This window comes from Balaenoptera physalus (genome assembly GCF_965194825.1).
Source record: "Balaenoptera physalus genome assembly, chromosome: 7".
Taxonomy (NCBI): domain Eukaryota; kingdom Metazoa; phylum Chordata; class Mammalia; order Artiodactyla; family Balaenopteridae; genus Balaenoptera; species Balaenoptera physalus.
In genome coordinates this window covers 33,054,178-33,075,155 of record NC_138886.1, presented here as the reverse complement: position 1 = coordinate 33,075,155, position 20,978 = coordinate 33,054,178, and the positions used below count along the sequence as shown (strand labels likewise).

The 20,978-nt window shown below is 48.7% G+C and overlaps 1 protein-coding gene across 7 annotated transcripts in view; it reads left to right on the top strand.

The window, feature by feature from the left end:
* The first annotated feature begins 1,706 nt into the window (after positions 1–1,706).
* The window catches only part of COL15A1 (collagen type XV alpha 1 chain), a 98,794-nt gene continuing 79,522 nt past the window's right edge, over positions 1,707–20,978 (top strand). For 4 of the 7 annotated variants that reach the window (XM_082468557.1, XM_082468556.1, XM_082468554.1 and 1 more), the window contains exons 1-2: positions 2,138–2,344; positions 2,427–2,512. In XM_082468557.1, coding sequence (XP_082324683.1) covers positions 2,334–2,344; positions 2,427–2,512 — 97 coding nt within the window. In that variant the 5' untranslated portion in view covers positions 2,138–2,333. Of the gene's footprint in view, positions 1,867–2,136; positions 2,345–2,426; positions 2,513–20,978 lie in introns of those variants that run through there. The other 3 variants (XM_082468553.1, XM_082468558.1, XM_082468555.1) reach the window with 3 other exon arrangements.

Genomic DNA, 20,978 nt, shown 5'->3' with positions numbered 1-20,978 from the left:
AGTGAATCAGCTATACATATACATATCTCCTATAGTTCTAAGAAAATCAATTACATTCCCAGTTGATGTGGTACTTTATAAGCAATAAAAGATATAGAACTAATAAGGCAAATTCCTTATGGTTAGTAATTCATAATAAAATAAGGTATGTCCAGCACAGCGTGGCTGCAAGTGGGAGAAGAATTCATATTCACAGAGAATATGAACAGAATAAGAAAGAAGCCTGACCGTTTTGTTAGAATGCACTTTGCCTTTTGTGTTAGCTTCGTGTGGGGCCATCCTAGTTCTAGAGTTGCTTTGGCTGCTTTTCCCCTCCCTCCTATTTGCACCCCACCCTGCCCCCTGCAAACCCTCCATAGACCCCAGAGTCTGGGTTAACTTCACTACCAGGCTGAAGCCTCTTCTGCCTTCTCCAGACCATGCTGATTTTTCTTTCTTTTTTGAAGACTGTGTGCATTAATCCCAGAGCTGACCCCTCACATCTGTACAGCACTTTACAGTGGACAGAGCACTGTGGCATCCAAGTGATTTCATCGACACTCCAGCTACCCCCCCACAGCAGGATCATTACGTCCATTTTATAGCTGAAGAAATAAAAAGTCACACAGGGATTTGCCCAACTTCACTCTGCAACTAGGGCCAGAACTGGACTGGAATCCAGGCTCCTGACCCCAGGCCAGAGCTCCCTTTGGAGCCCTCACTGCCCATGCTGGCATTAACCCCTTCATGCATGAGTGCTCCATATCTCCAGTGCAATTTTGCTTTCAAGGGTGGGGAAATGGGTGTAATCCTCTTGTTCACAGACAGGTAGTATGGTGGAGTGGTGAAGAGCATGGGTGTTGGTACCTGTCATGCACTAGCTTGGGCACATCTTAAACCTCAGCTTCCTCATCTATGAAATAAGGATCGTTGAGGTATCACCTATCCAGGGCTGTTGCGGGGATTGATTGTTATGAGTAAAGCATTTAGCACAGGGCCAGGACACAATCAGCACTCAATAAATGTTAGCTACGATGTCCATCCCCATCCCATCTCTGCAGGGCTAACTCAGATTACCTTTTCACTTGGCAGGTGGTGACTTGCCATCTAGAAAGGAAAACCAGGAACTGACCACAGAGCGACAGCCCACTGTGGCTACTTGGTGCACCAGGAAGAGAGGCCCCTGGGCCTGCCTGGCTTCAGAACTCTCCAGGTCTCAGCTGATCTCAGTGGTGCCTCGTCTCCCCAGATATCTTACACTACTGGGCCTGGTGGTAATCATAATAATAAAAAGCCACCATTTGAGGGTTTAGCCAGTGCCAGGCCCTGTGCTAAGATCTGTAGAGGTGGAATAGTCTGCCCTCTGCTCCCTCCCCCCCCCAACCATGCGCACTACCCATGTGTGCTTCTGGAGGCTGAGACTGGTTCATCTGTCCCCGGTCATCACAGTGCCTGGAGCGGTATCTCACCTAAGAATTGTGTTCCTTCATTCGTCCCCTGTTTATTGGCATCTCCTACTGCCAGGTACTATTTCAGACAGAGAACAAAACAAATATAAATTCTTGCCCTTCTGTAGCTTACATTCTGGTGGTGGAGGATGGTGGTGCCGGCAAGGTATAAAGAGGAAAACCTTGCAATAGTAGATAAATTTAAAATTTTTATTAGGGTTCTCTTTGCTGCGTTTATTTACATGAATCACTTATACCGCCCCAAAGGGGCCATTCCTGGGCATTCAAGGGGGTTGTGTGTCAGGCGTGCAGGGCGGGGCACAGCAGTCAGGAGCCCAGTCCAGCTGTGTGAACTTGGGACATTCACTGCGTCTCTCTGAGCCTCAGTTTCTTCGTTGTCATTTAGGGAAATCAGAGCGATTCCAGCCTTCCTGGGCTGGTGAGAGGATTTCATTGGCCCGTAAAGAGAGTGCTTTGTTTGCGGGGCAGCCCGGACAGGGACAGACGTGAGGGCCGGAGGGAGCTGCCCGCTGACCCACAAGAGCGCGGGAGCGGGGCTTTTCTCGGTTACACAAGGCCGCCCGGGTGGAAGCCGCGGCTGGGGGGCGCGCATCTGTCGAGGGGGTAAGGGGCGTGGGGAGGCGGTCAGCGCTGCCAGGAGCCACGGGACGTGAGTGCGCCGCTGCGGCACTGCCCGAGGTGGGGCGCGGCGCGGCGCACGGGGGACCGCAGGGCGCGGCAGAGTCGGGTTTCAGAGCGCGGGTGACTCAGGGCGCGGGCCGGATCCTGCCCGCCGCTGCCGCTGCCCCTGCCCAGCGCCGCCTTTGTTCCCGGCAGGAAAGGCGAGCGGCCCACGCGCAGAGCCCGTAGCCGTCCGCGGAGCTCGGCGGCCCGCGGAACTGCGGGATGGCACAAAGGTAGGACTCGCTGCCCCGCGCCCCGGCTCTCCCCGGCTCCTCCCGGCCGCCTCACCTTCTCTCCCTCCGCCACTTCTCGCAGGAGGGACACGCAGTGTTGGCGCCTGCTGTGGCTGCTTTCCATCTCCGCGCTTCTCCCCGCTGTCACCCGGACCCGCTCCGCGACAGGTAAGCGGCCCGGCCAGAGGATGGCACCGGCTGCCTCCGCACCCGGGGGAAGTTGGTTTTGGCTGCGGGCGCGGCTGCGGTGCGCGCCTCATTCCTGGACATAAAAGGGAGTCCTCGCCTCTCGGTGCGCACTGGTGGTTCTGCCACGGCTTCCCCGGGCGCTGCCGGAGGTTCGAGGGGCGAATGGGAGTCTCTGGGCGGCCGGAGCGGGTGGAGTGCTGTCCGGCTACCCGAGGTGTCTGAGCTAGGTGCGGCCCTTCCAATCTTGGGCAGAGGGGGACTTTGGAAGCCCAGTGACAGCGCCAGCGGCTCCGCGGGGACAGTTAGCTCCAGCTCACCCAGGGCCCGCGCTCAGGTCGCGCGTGCAGGCTGGCTCATTGTAAGGGCAGATCTGGTGCCCTCTCTGTACACAGGTGCGGAAGCACGACCGCCAGCTGAGACACCTGGCGCTTTGCCGCGCAAGAAATAACGGGACTGAATTGCCCTGATGCCTAACTTAGCCCTGAGTTACCTGGAGAGTCCCATCCATCGTGGGCAGTAGCTCCATGCGCGATGGGAAGAGCTATGGACTGGGGACCAGGGGATCTGGTACCTTCTGTTCCCAGGCCTCACTTTCCCCACCAGCACCCAGAGGCGGTTGTATGACTAGTGGAGTCTGAGTTAAAATAGTTTTGAGTTAAGGTGTGTTCAGGCTTCCTGGGCTTGAATTGTGGCTGTGTTAGGTGCCATTGGACAATGAATTTCACCACTCTGTGCCTCAGTTTCCCCATCCAAAAAAAGGGAATACTTAGACGACCTTTCCTCCTAGGAATGCTGTGAAGATTAAAAGAGATATTAGAAATAATATGCTTTCCACACCATGGCACATACTGGGCACAAAATAAGTGATTGAAACTACAGGTTGATCCTTGCAATAGCTGTGTTGGAAAGCAATGCAGGCATTTTTACAGAAGAGGACACTCAGGGTGAGAGAGGCTTAAGAACTGGCCTGTGCAAAAGGCAGGGCTTGGGTGCCAAGGTCTCTAGACTCTGGTCCTTCCCTGCTCAGCCCTTTCTCCATGCAGTTTTGCAAGAGAGCTACCACTCTCCAAATAGTAACCTCGGACTGCTTTTGGATTTAGGAGATTAGTACACAGTCTCCATAGAATAAGTGTGCTGGGAGATGGGGTCTGGTGGGGGGGGGGGGAATGGACACAATCTCTGTCTCTGTGAAGGAAACTGAGGACTGTTGGGTGGCCATGGTTAACTCTTTGTGTGCTGAAGGAAGCCCGGGACAGCCCAGATCCTTGCCTCCTTGGGAGCAATACTCAAACACAATGACAACTTTTCCTGCCAGAGCGTCCAGCCTGGCATTTCTTGCAGACCAAAGGGCAGCTGGAGCACAGTTTTGGCTTCTCAGCGCCGTGGCCCGTGTCAGAACGTTGCAGTTTTGCATGTGATATAAGGTACTGCCAACTCAGCGGCAGAGGGCAGCTTCAGGTTCTGTGGTCTTTTGTGAACTCTGCTGCAACCCCACCCCCAAAATGAAGAAGGTTCTGGGGAAAGAAAATTTGGTGTTTCTTTCTCCTCCTGCGTTTGTAGGCTGTCTCTCTGGATGCCAGGTCAGGGCTGTTTTTCTAACACAGAGGAAGTCCTGTCCCTATCCTTAATGTAAAAGGGGAGTGCCAGGAAACCCTCAGGAGAAGAATGAATGATTGTAGTGTTTTAATTACTGGCTAAATTTTTGGTTTTCTCTAAAGTTAGGAATACCCATTACTGATGGGTGATTGATGGATATTCAGTGTCCCTCGAGGGGAGAATCTTCCTAGGCCTGAAATATCCTCCTGCAAACTAAATCTGGCATGAAGTTTAATAAGGCTAACACTTGTAAACCACTTCATATGTGTGATATGTTCATACTTCATTCACCCAATCATCACAATCGCTCCAGGAGCTGGGTACTGGGACTGTGCTTCAGATGAGGAAACGAGGTCCAGAGACCCCAGGCTTCTCAGCTCCTGAGGGTTTCCTGGCTCACCCTGTTTAAAGAGACCCTTGTCAGTTGACCCCTTGTCCCTCGCATCAATCCTTGTGCCCCTAGTGGGTGAGGGCTGAGCTGGTAAAGTTACAGTGTCACTGGAATGCCTGCTCTTTTAGAAGATAAGGAAGTTGTTGTGAGACAGGGGCAGTGGTGTCATAACTAATTTGTTCCTGATAACAAAATGTTAATATGTGCAAATGATCTACTTTTCTTTAAACTGTTTTATTGTGAAATATAACATCTATTCAGAAAAGTGCACACAAAAATACAGTCCCATGATTTCTCACAAAGCAAACTTTCATGTAAGTGGGTCAAGAAATGGAATAGCCCCCAGAAGCTCTCCTGTGCCCCTTGGCTGTGATTATTCCCTCCCTCCCCTCAGAGGTAACCATCCCCTTGACTTTTATGGTGATTCCTTCCTTCCTTTTAGAAAATAACGTTAGTACCTAAGCGTGGATCCCCAAATTCTGAAGTTCAGTTTTTCTTTTTTTTTGAGCTTTATACATGTGGGGTGTCTCCTTTGGTGTCTGGCTTCTTTCCCTAAATATTAAGTTTTGAGATTCATTTATGCTGTTGCATTTCACTGTAGTTAATTCATCTTCCTTTCTGTGCAGTATCCCACTGTATTAACTTACTGTCCATTATTTATCCATTTTTTTCCCAATGACATTTGGGTGGTTTCCATTTGGGGCTAATATTGTAACGTGTCTCTGACATGCTGTTTGTCCACGTCTCTTTGTGCACATGTGCACACATTTCCGTTGGTTGTACACATGGAAGTGCAGTGCTGGCTGACAGGGTAGGCAAGCCCTCCAAATGAACAATGGCAGCACAGCTTCCACTATGGTTGTGCCAGGGCTCACGGCCGTCAAGCTGGTAGGAGAGCCTCTGTTTCTTCGCATCCTCACCAGCACTTGGTGTTGTCAGTGGGCTTAACTCCTACAGTTCTAATGGGTGCACGTTAGAATCTTACTGTCGTCTTAATGTATGTTTTCCTGATTATTAAGTCGATTACCTTTTCGTATATGTATTGGACATTTGGATATCTTGATTTACTTTTTTAAATCGAGGTGAAATTCACATAACATAAAACTAGCCATTTTCATAATGACAATTCAGTGGCATTTAGTACATTTTCAATGTTGTGCAGCCGTCATCTCTAGTTCCAAAACATTTTCATCACTCCAAAGAAAACCTCATTCCCATCAAGCAGTCCCTCCCCATTCCCCCCATCCCCACTCCACCAGCCCGGGGCAACCACAAAACTGCTTTCTGTCTCTATGGATTTGCCTGTCTTGGATATTTCATATAAATGGAATCATACAATATGTGACCTTTTGCATCTGATTTCTTTCACTTAGCATAATGTTTTTGAGGTTCATCCATGTTGGAGCATGTATTAGGACTTCACTTTTTTATGGCCAAATAATAGTCCGTTGTTTACCGCAATTTGTTTATCCATTCTTCCATTGATGGAGACTTTTGGGCTGTTTCCTCCTTTTGGCTATTATGATTAGTGCTTTCATGACATTTGGGTACATGGATTTGAGTACTTGTTTTCAATTATTTCAGCTGTATACCTAGCAGTGGAATTGCGGGATTATATCATAATTCCGTGCTTAAATTGTGGGGAACTCCTAAACTATTCCCCACAGTGGCTGAACCATTTCACATTCCCACCAGCAGTGTACAAGGGTTCCAATTTTTTCATGTCCTTGCCAACACTTGTTATTTTCTACTTTTCAGATTACAGCCATCTTAGTGGGTATGAAGTGGTATCTCACTGTGGTTTTGATTTGTATTTCCTGAATGACCAATGATGTTGAGCTTCTTGGCCATTTGGGGGAAACTCTGAATACCAGTCAGGGCAGGTTCAGGTTTTCCCTCTAATCATCTCATTCTTGCTGGTGGCCAGCTGATGTGCTTTCCTGAGTGAGAGAGAAGGGGGTAAGAGTCACACCTAAGATTTTACATCACTGGCCTCCTGCCTTACCTGTGCCCCAACCTGAAATGAGCTCGTGTTGCTCACATACCATTAGAAGTTGTGATGAATATGAATGATTGTCGTGTTTTAATTACTGGCTAAATTTCTGGTTTTCTCTAAAGTTAGGAATGCCTGTGGTGGCATAATGTCCTGCCATTATGTGTTTTACAGCAGAGTTAAGGCTGAAAACCCCTGGCACACTGAACCACACACAGCTCCCCATGTATATTTGGGATTTTGCAGTCTCCTTGACTTTGCACAAGGTTTGATGAATCTCCGTGTCTAAAATACACTCCCTCGCCTTGTTTCTCTTTAGGGCCTAATTCTACCTCCCAGCTTAAACGGCACCTCTTCCAGGGTGCCTTCTCTGGATCTCCCCAGCTAAGCTTTCTCATCACTAAACTGCCACAGCCCTTCACCTGTCTCTCCAGGCACCAGCCACTGTCCCCCCTGTACCGACAGTATGTTTATTTCTCTCTCCTTCCTATGAGAGCACCTTGAGGGTGTGGATCATGCCTCATTCATCCAGAGTTGGCCACGTGGACTTTGGCCATTTTGTCATTATGATAAATAGTGCTGCTGGGAACATCTTCAGACAAATGGCCTTTGTTTTCTTTTGGGATTATTTCCTTTGACTAGATCCCCTCAAACAGATTTGCCCATCAAATAACAGAACTAGTTGGATAGTTCTTATTGTCTATTTAGATGGATCTTTCTGAGATACAAATTGAATCATGCCGCTCCTTAGTTTAATTGCTCTCTCTGGGTTCTCCGCGTACCTAGGATGGAGTCATGCTCCTTGCCCCCAAGTACCCCTTGTGGTCTGGCCTCTGCCTACCTCCCGTTCTCCACTCACACAATGTCCCTCTTGACTTGGGCTCACAGCAGCCGCTCCCTGGCAGGTTTCTGGGTGAGATATTCACTGTCCCACCTCTGTGTCTTTGCATGGGCCAGTCCCTTCTTGAGAATGCCTTTCCCCTTTTTCACCTGGCACCCCCTCATTCATCCTTTAAGATTCCTCTCTGGGAAGTCCTCCTGTTCTACCAGGCATGTTGAGTGTCTCTCCTCTGGGCTAACACTGTATATCACCATCTCTCAGTCACAGGGCTTCCCAGAATGGACCATGATCATTGATTACTTGTCTGCTCCCACCACTACACAGGAAGTTCTGTGAGGTGGGGACTGGGCCTTGCCCGACTCTGAACCCCAGAACCTACAGGACCTGGCACAGAGTGGATGCTCCCCAAACTCTTTCAATGAATCAAAGAGGGAATGAATGGGCAGGTCCAGACTGTGGTCTAGAGAGAATGTGCCGATTTACCATGTCCTCTGCAGTGTCTAAGTCATCCTGAGTCTTCCATGGCTCTGCCAGCTGTGGAGTGGCCATGGCTGAGTAATCAGGGCACGTTATAGGGCTTTTAGTTTTCTTTTCTTTAATGACTTTAATAACTGGTTAGGCTGGAATTTACACTAATGTTACTTTGCTCTTTATCTTTTTTTCTCATTACATCTATTTGTGTAAACAATTTATTTTCTAGCTTATCCCACTCATCTTATTCCTGAAAGCCTCTATTTTGTCAAAAGCTGCACGTTTATCTTTCTGTGCTAGCTAAATATATGAGCTTATTTTCAAGTTTTCTTTGAATGTCTACAGCTTGATCCAGTTAAAATGAACCATCGATTAAATAGATTACATAGAGTGTATTCTGAGGTCAGTTCTTTTCCAAAGTGGTACCCAGGATTCCCTGAAATACTAACTAAAATGTAAACTATTCCTCCATCCTAGTACTGCTTCTGGTTATCATATAAAATTTTTCTTTTAATAATAGAATTTTTTTGTGGAATCTTTATACATACTATTGGTCGCTTTCTTGTGCGTATGTGTTGTTTAAAAAAATCCCACATGGTCTTGATAATTGTTGCTTTGTAACGTGTTTTAAAATCTGGTAAGGGAAGTTACCCCTGCTTCCTCTATTAAGCTGTAAATTCCTTAGCATAGACTGATTTATCACATAATTTTCTCATGATATGATTGGATACTTGGAGTGTCATAGTGGTGGTGGGCAGGTGAGGGTTATAAAAGGCAAGGCAATCTTAACAATAAGATTCAATTTAAGACATTAATATGCAGTAAGGAGAACAGATGAGCAACTAAGGCTTCAAAGTCAGAGGAGCGGCTGACTGTGGGGCCTGAGCTATTGCTGTCGACACAGAGCCCAGGGAGCTGGGGTGGGTCAGAGGTGTTGGAGTGGCCCGGTTTGCTGACTGACCACCTTCCTCTGCTACCCCAATTCAAGAGAAAAAAGTCTAGGGTTAGAGCAGAACCTGGAGAAGCCCCAGACCTCTTCCTGGGCAAGATCTAATGAGGCAAGAATGAGGCCTAGGTCACCTATTGAGTGCAACCCACCCCTTATCTCCAATCAGAATCAACTCAACCCAACCCAACCCAACCTAATCCAGTGTAATCCATCCCAACCCAACTTTATCCAGTCCAATTCATTTCACACTTGTTGCATGCCATGGATGACTTAAAGAACTGGACACGGCAGAAAACAGTTCTGAGGGCCCTCATATCTCTCTTAAGTGAGAAGGACCCTTGACTTCAGGTGTTAGGGCAGCCCCTTTTTTGGTTTGGGGAGCTTGGCTAGAGTCTGGCTTGCAGAGAGCAGCCCTGCCTTAGGTCTGTCTGGGAGTCACCCCTCCTATCACTGAGGGACTCAGATGAGGCCCAGCTTAAAAGTCCCCTCCACCACCAGGAGGTCTTTGCAACTAGTCTCCTCCCAAAGCAAACGTCTGCTGAAGTCCTCAAAACTGTCTGCCCTGTTCTGTGTTTTGGCTACTACTATAGATTTCTGTCTTCCTCCCATATCTTCTGGCTGCCTGCCCTCTCTGAGGACCACTGGGATAGGTGGCAGGGTGACTAAAGAGCCACACTGGACCCAGTGCCCATCCTGGAAGGACTCACAATCTAGTAGTAGAGACCAGTGTGCAGTAGCTGGCTTGAATGCTGTGGCCCTTGTCCTGAGTGTCCTAATGAGGGTGCAAGCAAGCCTCTTCAACACTGAAGTAGGGATGTCCATGTCCACCAGAAGATGGAGGTGGTGGAGGGAGGTAAGCAAGCTTTGAAAGAAGAGATTTATATTTTTCAGTAACATTAAAATATTTTGATAATAAAAATAATAGTCATTGTAAAAATCTAGGTTGGAAAAAAAAAAAGGAGTTTAAAAAAGTCGCATATTTTCACATGACTTGGAGATAAATCCTGCTAACATTTGGTGGACTGTTTTTCAAGTTTATCTTCTGTGCCTAAATATGCACATATGTTATAATGCGAATAGATCCTTCTGTACATTGTATTTTGTTGCTTGGCATTTTTTTCCTTAACAATTATCTAGATACTTCCTCTGGAACATTGAATATTCTTCCCTAAATCCTTTGTAATCGAAATAGTATTTCATTATGTGGATGTCCCATAATTAAACTAGGCCTCTTTTAGGCCTTTAGGCTGTTTCCAATTGTTTACATCCATAAACACTATTGTGATGACCCTATTCTTGTAGCTCTTTATTTGACCATTCCTGTGACTATTTCCTAGCACAAATTCCTAAAACAAACTGTTGGGTCTAGTGCTTGCCCTTTTTTTTTGTTTTAAGGCTTTCATTGCATTTTTTGGAAAGGCATAGTAATTTGTACTCCCTGCAAGAGCATAAGAGAATACCTACCTAACTTACTGCACTGATGCTATTTTTCTAACTGAAAGGAGAAAATGACAACAGCGCAAGGGACAGTGCCAGCATTACTGCTCCAAATTGTCCTTAGTTAAATGGAGTTGGGGATTCCTCCCTCGCCCCTACCGTTCATTTATCCATTTGGCACAGGCCTTGTGGTAGGGCTAGAGGAGAAGAGGCTTTTTCAGGAAATTAGAATGCAAGAGCTCAGGTCACAAGGACCTTGGTGGTTCTCAACCCTGGCTGCACCTTAGAATCACCTCAGGGATTCAAGAGGAATCTGAAGCCCAGTCCTCCCCGCGTCCAGGATTCTTAATGTGCCTGGGGTCCAGTCTTGGGCAGGTTTCAGAAGCTCTTGGTGTGATTCTAAAGTGCAGCCAGGGTTGAGAACAAGCAATGCAGTCCAGTGGCTTCCTTTCAAAAGTGACAATCCTGAGTCCCAGAAAGGAAAGGCCCTGTCCGTGGTCGCAACACAGGTGAGAGGCAGAGCTGCCACTGGACCCCAGAACCCACGTCCTGGGTTCAGATCTCAGCTCTGTTGAGTGACCTGGGGCCAGTGACTTCTCTTATCCATGTTTTCCTTATCTGTAAATTGGGACAATAATTCCTACTATGAGGAGTAAGAAGGGAAGCATGGGGCCTGTAATTGGTGACCAGTTCTGTACCTCTTTCCTTCCTGCTCCCACATCTCTGTGAGTTCCTTGAGGGCAGAAACTATGTTATTTATCCATGTTTCCTCAGCGTCTGACGTGGCACCAAATGGACACAGTGAGTGTTTGAATACATTCATGAATGAATATTCAAAGCCTGGGACTGTGGAGATCTTAGTGAAAACCTAGCATTAGGAACCCCGGACCATAGCAGAGTCTGTGTGAGCCTCCAGCTCTGCTGGAAGACCACCCGCAGCCATGCACTGTGATGATGGTGATGGTGATGGTGATGGTGATGACGGTGGTGGTCATGGTGGAGGGGCCAAAGCGGGTGGGAGCAGGGGCTGGGTGTAACAGATACGTCAGGGGTGGAATACATTTCATGAAAGAAAAGTGAAGGTATGCCTTTCCAGTGCTGGAAAGTTATAACCATTGCATCCTGTAGAACAGAGAGTCCAAAAGCTGATGACAAACTACACCTAAATCCATGCAGTTTCAACAGCGTCACACAAAGAACCATCTGAAGTTAGGTGAGCCAGCTGCTTCTCCCCTTCCAGCTGCACAGTCTTAGTGCCTGGCTTGTTCTGTCTTTGTTTTCAGCAAACAGGTCTGTCTCCTGGCCTCCATTCCCTCCACCCACCCCCTATATTGCAGCCACAGGAGTCTTCTAGCTTCTTGCCACTCAGGTGTGGTCCACCAACCAGCATTATCAGTATCACCTGGGAACTTAGTAGAAATGCAGAATCTCCAGTCCCACTCACAGACCCAATTTATCAGAATCTGCCTGTTAACAAGCTCTCTGGTGATTCACATGCACGTTAAAGTTTGAGCAGCAGTGTAAAACCAGCTCTTATTATGTCACCCCCTGCCTTAGAACCTTTTGTCATCTTCCTATGCTAACCAACTGTGGTAGGCAGAGTACTGGCCCTCCAACTGTGTCCACATCCTAATCCCCAGAACCTATGAATATGTTAGGTTACCAGACAAAGGGGAATTAGGGTTGCAGGTGGAATTAGTATTGATAATCATCTAACCTTCAAAAAGGGAGTGGATCCTGGGTTACCCAGGTGGGCCCAGTGTAATCACAAGCGTCTTTAAAAGTGGAAGAGGGAGGTGAAGTGAGGAGTTGACTAGTCTTTGCTGCTGTTGAAGATGGAGGAAGACGCCACAAGGCAAGGAATACATGCAGCCTCTAGAACCTGGAAAAAGAAAAAGAAAAAAAAAGAATTTTTCCTCAAAGCTTCCAGAAAGGAGCATGATCTGCTTAATTTTTATCCAAGATCTGTGTTGGACTTCTGACCTACAGAACAGTAAGGTAATACATTTGTGTTGCTTTAAGTCACTTAATTTGCAATAATTTATTACAGCAGCCCTAGGAAATGATTTTAACACTCCTTAGCATGGCATTTGAGACCCTCTGAAGTCCTACCAGTGTGCTGTTTTGGCCTCATCTCCAAGAATATCCTTCCTCTTAGCCTGATCTCAAAGCTCACAGCCCCCAGGGTGGCTGGAATGCCAGGGGTGGGGCACCCTGAGAGTCCAAGCTAAGGTTATTCTCCCTGTACCCCCAGCACCTAGCCCCATGCCTGGCTCTGGCAGGTACTCAGTCAATGCTTGTTAAACGCATAACCCAGTGGAAGCCTGCTATATTCATTCAGGTCACCGCCAGCCACGGTGGGGCCCCAGTGCCCTGGAGGCACTGGAGGGGCTCTACTTTGCTGTTCCCCTGCTCTTCTGTCTTGGGCAAATCACTGGCTCTCTTTGGGCCTCAGTTTCCTTATCTGGGAAATGAGGGGGTTGGACCAGGTGAATCCTAAAAGCACTGTTAGCAGGAACATTCTAGGATATCTGAATTCACTTCGCCCAAACTTTGCGTGGTTGGGGGAGGTGATTCAACTCAGCAGCGCTCAGTCCAGTTCCCATCCTTCACTGACATCCTGTTCCATGGGTCAGGATACAGAACTGTGCCCAACGGCTGTGTGTATTTGGTACGAAATAGAGACCACAGCTGCTCTCCTTCCCTGTCTAGTTGAAATGCCAAATTGCTCACTCTCCCACAGAAAGAAAAAGGGAGGGAAAAATGAAATCATTTCTCACTGCACAGTTTTTCCACGTGACACATTTTCTAATTTTATTTCAGGCTTAACTGTCTAGAGTAGATGGCTTCATTTCAGCATCTCCCCCCTCCCCTTTTATTAGAATATGAGCTTCCAGTTGAAGAAGTGGAATGGTTTTTCTTGTTTAGTATTTGCAAGTGTGGGCTGCTATCAAACTACGGCTGAATGTCCTCATTTTCTCTGCTGAAGGAAGTGCTCTCGGGTGTACAGCACTAAGCTAGTGGTAGGATTCCTGGGGTCTGGACCCTCCCTGGGAAGCTTGCCGAAGTCACTTCTGTTCTTGGACTCAGATACTTAATCTGCAAAGAAAGGAAAAGATTGGGTCACCACGGAGACTGTATGGCCGATTGGAAGAACTGGTTGGTGGGCCCCATTTCTAAGAGTAGTTTTGTTTGAGACTTTGCTGGAATTGTGTGCACCTAAATTTATATCTGCCATCAGCTTTGTCATCTCCGCACTGTCGCTGCAGTGCATGGATTGGTTGAGATATTTTTAGCACCTGGAAAGAGTGTTGTAGCTTTGTTTCGAAGAAACTGATTCTGCTCCTGCAAGGTCTGTTGCATCCAATCTCTTCCTTTCATCCCTTTGCCCCACTGGGTTCAGGCCTGTGTCGTGCTCACTAAGGGACTGTCACAGCAGCTCCCTGTCCTGGCCAATAGGTCCTCCCATCTCTCTGTCCTCTAGTGCATCTTCTCACAGCAACCCGAGTGGCAGGTCCCATTATGTCACATCCCCTTAAAACCCTTCCCTGCTTTCCCTTACAGCACCTTAAATTCCACTCTCCTCGGGCTGGAGCTCAAGGCTTCTTCTCCCCTCCCAGCGCTCCCGGTGCCCTGGCTCCAGCTACGGGGCCCTGGCTCCAACTACGCTGAACTCCACTTGTCTCTGAATTTACAAGTATGTTCCCTCCTCCTACCTTTGCTAGCGCTGCCCCACAGTCTGGAATACTCTCCCTGCCCTGTTGAGATCCTCTTTCTCCTTTATAGACTTGGTATTCAAAGTGTGGTCCCTGTGCCAGCAGCATCAACACCACTGGGGAGCTTGTTAGAAATGCAGGGTTCCCCGGTCCAGCCCCAGACCTGCTGCATCAGAATCTACACCTTACCCCGGCCCCTGGCTGATGGGAGTGAAACGGAACTGAGGGGCGCGCCTTGTAGCGTGGTGGTCAAGTGCTGGGGCTAGGGGTCAGGCAGGGCTGGTTTTGTTCTAGGCTTTGCACGTACTAGCTGGTGACCTTGGACAATTTACTAGTCCTAGTAAAGAGTAGTAAAGTAGAGTGGAGATGATAATAGTACTTATCTCGGAGTTCTTTGGTTGAGTACCTGGAGTCATGTCCCCAAAGCTCTTAGCACAGTGCCTGGCACACCATGATCCCTCGATGAAGGGTAATGGCCACGGTGACGACGTTCAACCTCAGTGCTAACTGACATGGTTCCTAAACCCTCCTATGGCCTCCCTCAGCATTGCTTGTTCCTGGTTTCTTCCATCAGAGTCACTTGCAAGCCCATCTACCTAAGGATGGGGAGAGCCGGGACAGTGCCATTCATTTCCAGGGTTCAGAATCATTGACCTTCCAGTGCAGGGAGATAAGCAAGGACTCTGCAAGTATGGGTGGGTGAGTTGGATAGAATTAATGCCAAAATTTCTAGGTATAAATGGTCATCCTGCCTGTTATAGCCTGGTAGGTTTTTCATTCACTCATTTGTTCACTCACTTTTATTTAATAAATATTTATTAACTGCTTACTGTGTGCAAGGCAGTGTGTACATGCTGGCTATAAAATGATGAACAAGATAAGCATGGTACCCTTCCCCATGGAGCCTAGAATCTAATGGGGGACATAGACACTAAATAAAGGGTTGTAGAAAAGACCCTAAATGTCTATAAACAGTAAAAAGTGTTATGAAGAAGTGCAGGGAGCTATGAAAGCACATGCCTGGCCACTCTAATACTGTGGTGTTAGGAAAGTCTCCCCAGGTTGTGACATTTAAGATGAGATCTGAGGTGTGAATAGATTTAGCCAGGAAAGGGGGTGGGGCTGGTGGGTTAAAAGAGGAGTGGAATGTTCCAGATAGAGGCAACAGGATGAGGATAGGATGGAAGCAGCCGCTGGTGTGGCCTGAGCAGTCAATTCTCTGAGCCTGGTAAGGGAAGGGAGGCTGGGATGGGACAGGACAGGATGGGACGGGGCTGAAGTGGGGGGTCTCCAGCATGAAAGCAGAACCTCCTTCCAGTAGCTGCTTTCCCGAGCCTGGCCCTGGGTGAGCACCTGGGCTTCCACTGCCCCCTGGGTCCTGCCCAGTGCTCATAGCCCAGGGTCCATGGGCTGAGAGCCTCTGGGTGCTCTTTCCTGCCCTGCTCTTGCCTCTACTTACCCGAGAGCTTATGGCTTCAGGGAGGGGCACAGGGTCTCCACCTCTGTGTTGCCCAAGAGAAGTGTATATGAGAGACTTGCAGTAGAATGATAGGGAAGCAGGGCTGACTGAGAGCCTGGAGCAGAGTCTCTGGTCTTACCTTGGCCACCCAGAGCCTCCCAGGCCATCACAGCTACCTGGCTGAGAGGTTGTGAAGGTCACACGAGAAAAGGATTCTAAGAATTGCCCTCTGCAGTTAGTCTCCAGTTAGTCTTGGCTTTGAAAAGCTTCTTCCTGTCTGTGAAATGAAGGGGTTGGACCAGCTCTGAGGCTCATCCAGATCTTATATTATGTCTTCTGGTTTCTCTCTCTGGATCTCTGTATTCAGAATGTGTATCCACAAGCACATGCAGAATTCTCTTGCCAGGAAACAGAGAGGTCTTGCGGGGGAAAAACTTGGGTGGGAAGTTCTTAGATGTTTTCACATGGGAAGCAATTCCTTTAGAGATGGTGGGAGATGGTGATTCATTACCCACTCCTGTCCAGGCCATTCCTTTAGAAACCTGCTTCTCAAACTGGGTGTGCTCGTGGTCCTTGGCTGTGTGACAGCAGTGTGCAAAGCCACATTGTTTATTTCCTGCATCCATTTTACTCAGCGGTTGATAACTCAGGGAGTCCAGTAGCAACTGGAAAATAATTTAGAATATTTTTATATTAAACAGCCCACAGTTATTATGGAGTGCAAAACTTAAGTGCTTTTAAAGATAGGGGAGGAGGCTTTAATTAAATTTCCAAGCTCTGGGGGGCTCTGGCTAGACCCAGGCCCTCAGGTATAGGGTCCCCTCTCTCTAATGGTGATGCTTTAGTGGAGATGATGTTATATATAGATTTGAGATCCCCAATTGGTGGGGGAGGCTTGGAATTATGGTAGCGGGTACAAGAACCCTTTCTTGTATAAACGTTTCCTCCATCAATAGTTACCTAACGCACTTGTGTGTGGAAGGGGCTACTGACATTTTTTTTTTCTCTTGCTATTAACAAGATGGAGGTCACTGCTCTCCATAGCTCTTGTACTAGAACTTTCAGCTCCACGAGGGAAGGAACTTGTCTGTCACTGCTGGATCCCCAGCACCTAGAACAGTGGTGCCATACAGCATGTGCTGAATAAATGCTAGTTGAATGAATAGATGTGTGTGTGTTGGTGGCTGTAAAAAACTTCCCTCCTCAATCTGAATTTACCTTTCCAGGAATAAGTGTGTGGGTGCATGAGCATGGGAAGGTTGGGTGGAATGTGAAAAATGCTGTTCATGCATATTTATGCGGGAGACTGGCCAGTCCCACTCAAGTTCAAGGTTTCTAAGAATCTCTTTGGAGGCAGCCTCCTACCCTGTGTGGTCCAGGCTCCTTGAGGGAGAAGCACAGTTCACCATTCATGCACCTTGGGTAGCTGGGGCTCCTAAGCTCCCTTCTTAGGGTCCGTGGGTCCCCCAAATACCTCGCTCCCATCAAAACCCACCGGGGACCTTGAGGACCCAGAAAGTGTTGGACTTTCAGGATCCTCTATTCTGGCTCTCCTAAATTACAGAGGGGAAGGTGGAGGCTCAGAGGGAACAAGGGACATGATGAGAGTCACACAGCCGGAATATAGAAGAACTGGATTTAGAACGGTTTTCCGATGTCCAGGTGGGTGGCATCACACCACCCTCAAATTCCCCAGTTTTGCTGCTGCTTGACTGTAGACATGTTGTCCATCTGTCCCATCCTCAGGGATGTGGGAGGAAAGACGGGGGACAGGAATTCACACACACTGAGGGTCTCTTCTGTGCCTAGCAGCATATGGTTAGAGCTGAGCTTTGGAAACATCAGCTGGATTTCAAATCCCAATTCTTCCATTTATCAGCTGTGTGACCTGGGCAAATTGCTCAGGAGGAGGGTTGGTTCCCTATCTGGACAGGGGGTAGTGGAGGTCCCACCTCCCAGGCTGTGTGAGGCACTCAGGGTAGAGCCCGAGATGACAAGCCCTTGGTGGGTGAGAGCTCTCCCCGAAACCATGAACCGCACCCTGTGCACAGCAGCGTCACTGGGGAGCTTTTAAAACATGTGGAGGCCTAGGCCTTTCCCCCAGAGGTCCTGATTGGTATGGAGCTGAGAATCAGTCTTCTAAAGCCCTCAGGTGGTTTTTCTGCCCATCCAGGAACACAGTGCTAGAGCATACACGCCACGAGGGCAGGGGACACATCTGTCCTGTTCACCCGTGAATCTCCCACAGTAGCAGTGCCAGGCACCTGGTGGCTGGTGCTTGAGAATATTTGTAAATTAATGAATGAATGAATGGACAGATAAATAAGATGTGCTCAGCACCTGACATTACCCTGCACTACCACCCTGAGGGCTGGGTATTGTCATCTCTCTGTCCAGATAATGAAACTAAGGCTCAGAGGAGTTAAGGAACTGGCACAAGGCTAGTAAGTGGATGAGGCCTTGCGTGCAGGTCTCTCTGGCACAGAATTCCACGTCCTTCCCCTGCATCTGCTGGGCGAGGCTCGAGGCTCGTCCTCCTCGGGTGCCCCCGAGGTCACCCTCAGTTTCAGGCCTCCAGTTAGGGGCATCTCCTGGGTACGCACCTTGGAGGGTCTGGTTCCCTCTCCCATTACTCTGGAGGTGCACGGGCTCTTCCTCCAGCTAACATTTGGAGGCCATCAAGCTATACTTTCATCTAGATTAAACAAGAGTCAGCCTGTTTCAAAATATGACTTCAGGGTCACCAGCTGTTCTGGCTGTTCCCTTAAACTCAAATCCCATTTCAGAGCCAAACGGGGCTCCAGCATCCCACAGAGAGCAGGTCTCTGCACAGTGGAGCAGGAAAATCTGTAGAAAGAAGCAGTGTGTTTGATAACAGCTGTAGGACAAATTTCTTACGTCGTTTGTTTCCCCCTACTCAATGGCATCGAGTTGTTATATGTGAGGACCACAGGCCCCACTATGCATCCATTCCCGTATTGGGTGCCTACTGTGTACCAAGCACTTCCCTGTGCCTCACCTTCTTAGGGCAGTGGGTGAGAGTGGCCTGGATAGTCGATAACTGTGGGAACACGATATGCTGGGCAAGTCACATCGTCAGTCTGGGCCTTAGTTTTCTCATCTTGGGGACACTGGACTGAAGTCCTTCCCAGCTCTGAAGGTCACCCCGAGTCTCCAGGCCTCTATCAGCCTGTTCAGTGTAGGCGAGATTTCACAGCTCCTGCTGAAGCTGTGAACTCATTCTGCCGGCTGCTTCCCTGTCCTGGCTGAATTCATACAAGCTCATCTGCTGCGACGCCCTGGGCCGTGCCCACGGCATCACATGCCAAGTGCTGAGAGGCTGCAGGAAAATATGTCTCCTGCTGTTGCCAAACGACCGCCTTCGCTCCACATTCCAAATCGCCCAATTCCACCCTCTGCTTGGCAAGGGAAAGGAAGGGGCCTGACTGCCGGGGCAGCAGCTCGAGGTGAAGTGGTGATGCCTCCTAAAATGGTCAGTGGCAGCCTTCCTCAGAAACCTTTCAAGGCACCCCATCGCCTGTTGCATAAATTTTAGTCTCCTTGGCTTGACGTTCAAGGCTCTCCCTAAACTGTTTCCAGTCTCCCGAGTGAAAAAGTGATTAAGAGTAGAAGGAGCTGGGAAGGACCTCAGATGACCCATGTGTGAGTCCCAACCACACCAGTCCAGCTCTGTGGCCTTGATCTCCTTCAGCCTTGGTCTATCCATCTGCAAAATGGGAGTGCAATTGTCCCCACCTTATCAAATTGTCCTGAGAGTAAATGAGCTGATGTTGGCTTCACACTTCTAACCTGGCGTCATAATTCTCTCCTTTCTGTGCTAATGTTGGAGGTTACCTAAGAGTCCCATTGCTCCCATCCCCCAGGACTACCCACATACCCCTCAGTTTCCTAACTCCATAGGTTTGCGTATGCTCTGCTTGCTCCACCATGTTCACCTGTGCAGAGCCTTCCAGGCCCATCTCCATTGCCTTGTCCTTCAGTTCAGGCACCTGTACCAGGGCTCTGTGTGTTGGTGTCTTGCCCTCTCTACTAGGCTGAGAGCTACTTGGGGACCAGAGTCCACCCCAGGCCCAAGTCCAAACAAGTGTGGCCACTGAATGCTGGTTGTGGGCAATGCCAGAACCCTGGACTGGGACCAGGATAGAGTGAAAGACAGGGAGGTCCACTCCTGCCTCCCCTTCCGAGATCCATCCTCCCCTTGTGGCTGCATTTCTCTCGGGGCTGGCACAATGTAAATTATGACTGAATTGCATATGGTTAGCATCTCTAACTCTGTAAGAGATTTTATGGGCCACGTGGTGTCAATCATGCGAAAGAACTCAAGAAATACCCAAGGACCTGCCTTACTTAGAGACTTAGAAAGCTCCAGAATTACTCTTTCAAGCTCCTCCCACCATCGATGCCCCTCCCACCCCCATGCCTTACAACGTGGGGCTGGAGGTTGGGGTGAGGATGCAGGAAGGAGCAGGAATCTTACCCTTCTTCTCCCAGGACCTCGAGGGCTGGCCTGTCCCTCCCCATCTTGCCCAGTGGCCCTAGCTCATGCTCTAGCCCCCAGATAGGCGACGAGCAGCCTCTCTGAGGTCTCCAGCCAAACCTCAAGAACCTAATAGTATATCACGAGAAGGGGAAGCGTACATTGTCCATAATCCCTACCCGGACCCTTGTTCCAGGGAGGCAGCTGGAATGCAGTCTGAAATCTAAGAGGCCAGTGTGTTTTAGAGTGGCACTCCCAGCTCAGTTTGGTGGGTGAGAGCCAAGGCAGGCATTTTTCAGAAGGCTGGTCATTCTGCACCCTCTTGCTTAAGGGTCAGCCAAAACGATGGAAGATTGCAGCCCTCAGAAAAGTTAACATCAGGCCTCTGTTTGGCTATTAATATTATATTATACTTCAACAGTTGGATCAGATGAGAGCTAGGCTGTTAAGTGCATATTGAGCTAAATGGTGCTGGTGGGATCACTGTGACAAACAGCTGGCATTCATTAGAGTTCTTTGTAATTGCTGAAAAAGACTGTATTGATTGTATGTATTGATGACAATAAATGTAATATGGTAAGACAGGCATACGGTCACTCTTCTCCAGAATCCATTAAGCTCATTCATTCACTCATGTGTGCATTATTCGTTCATTCATTCCTCCATCAATGCTCAATTTTTGCCTAACTCAGGCAGGCCCTGTGCTAGAGGGGTGAGGATGAAGTTGGGAGATATAAACATGAAACAGATGATGCCTGACCCCCGAAGGGCTCACAGGCTGGTGGGAGACATAGGCAAATAAACAGATAATAACATAGAAGTGAGGAACTGGAGCTTCCTGGGAAACTTACCAAAGGAGGGTTTCTTGGCAAGGTGGGGTGATCCATTTGCAGGCATTTAGGAAAAAATCAACCCTGAGGCCCAGCTTCCCAGTGTGGCTGGAGAGGACTTCCCTCAGGGAAGGGCAAGGGGAAGGTGGGGAGGCAAGGGAAGTAGCTATTGTTGCCCCTCCTGGAAGCGTGGCCTCCTCCGGCTTGGGACAGGCTTTCTCTGGGGAGCAGCTCCCTTGGAGGCCACAAGCTTCCTCCTGGCTG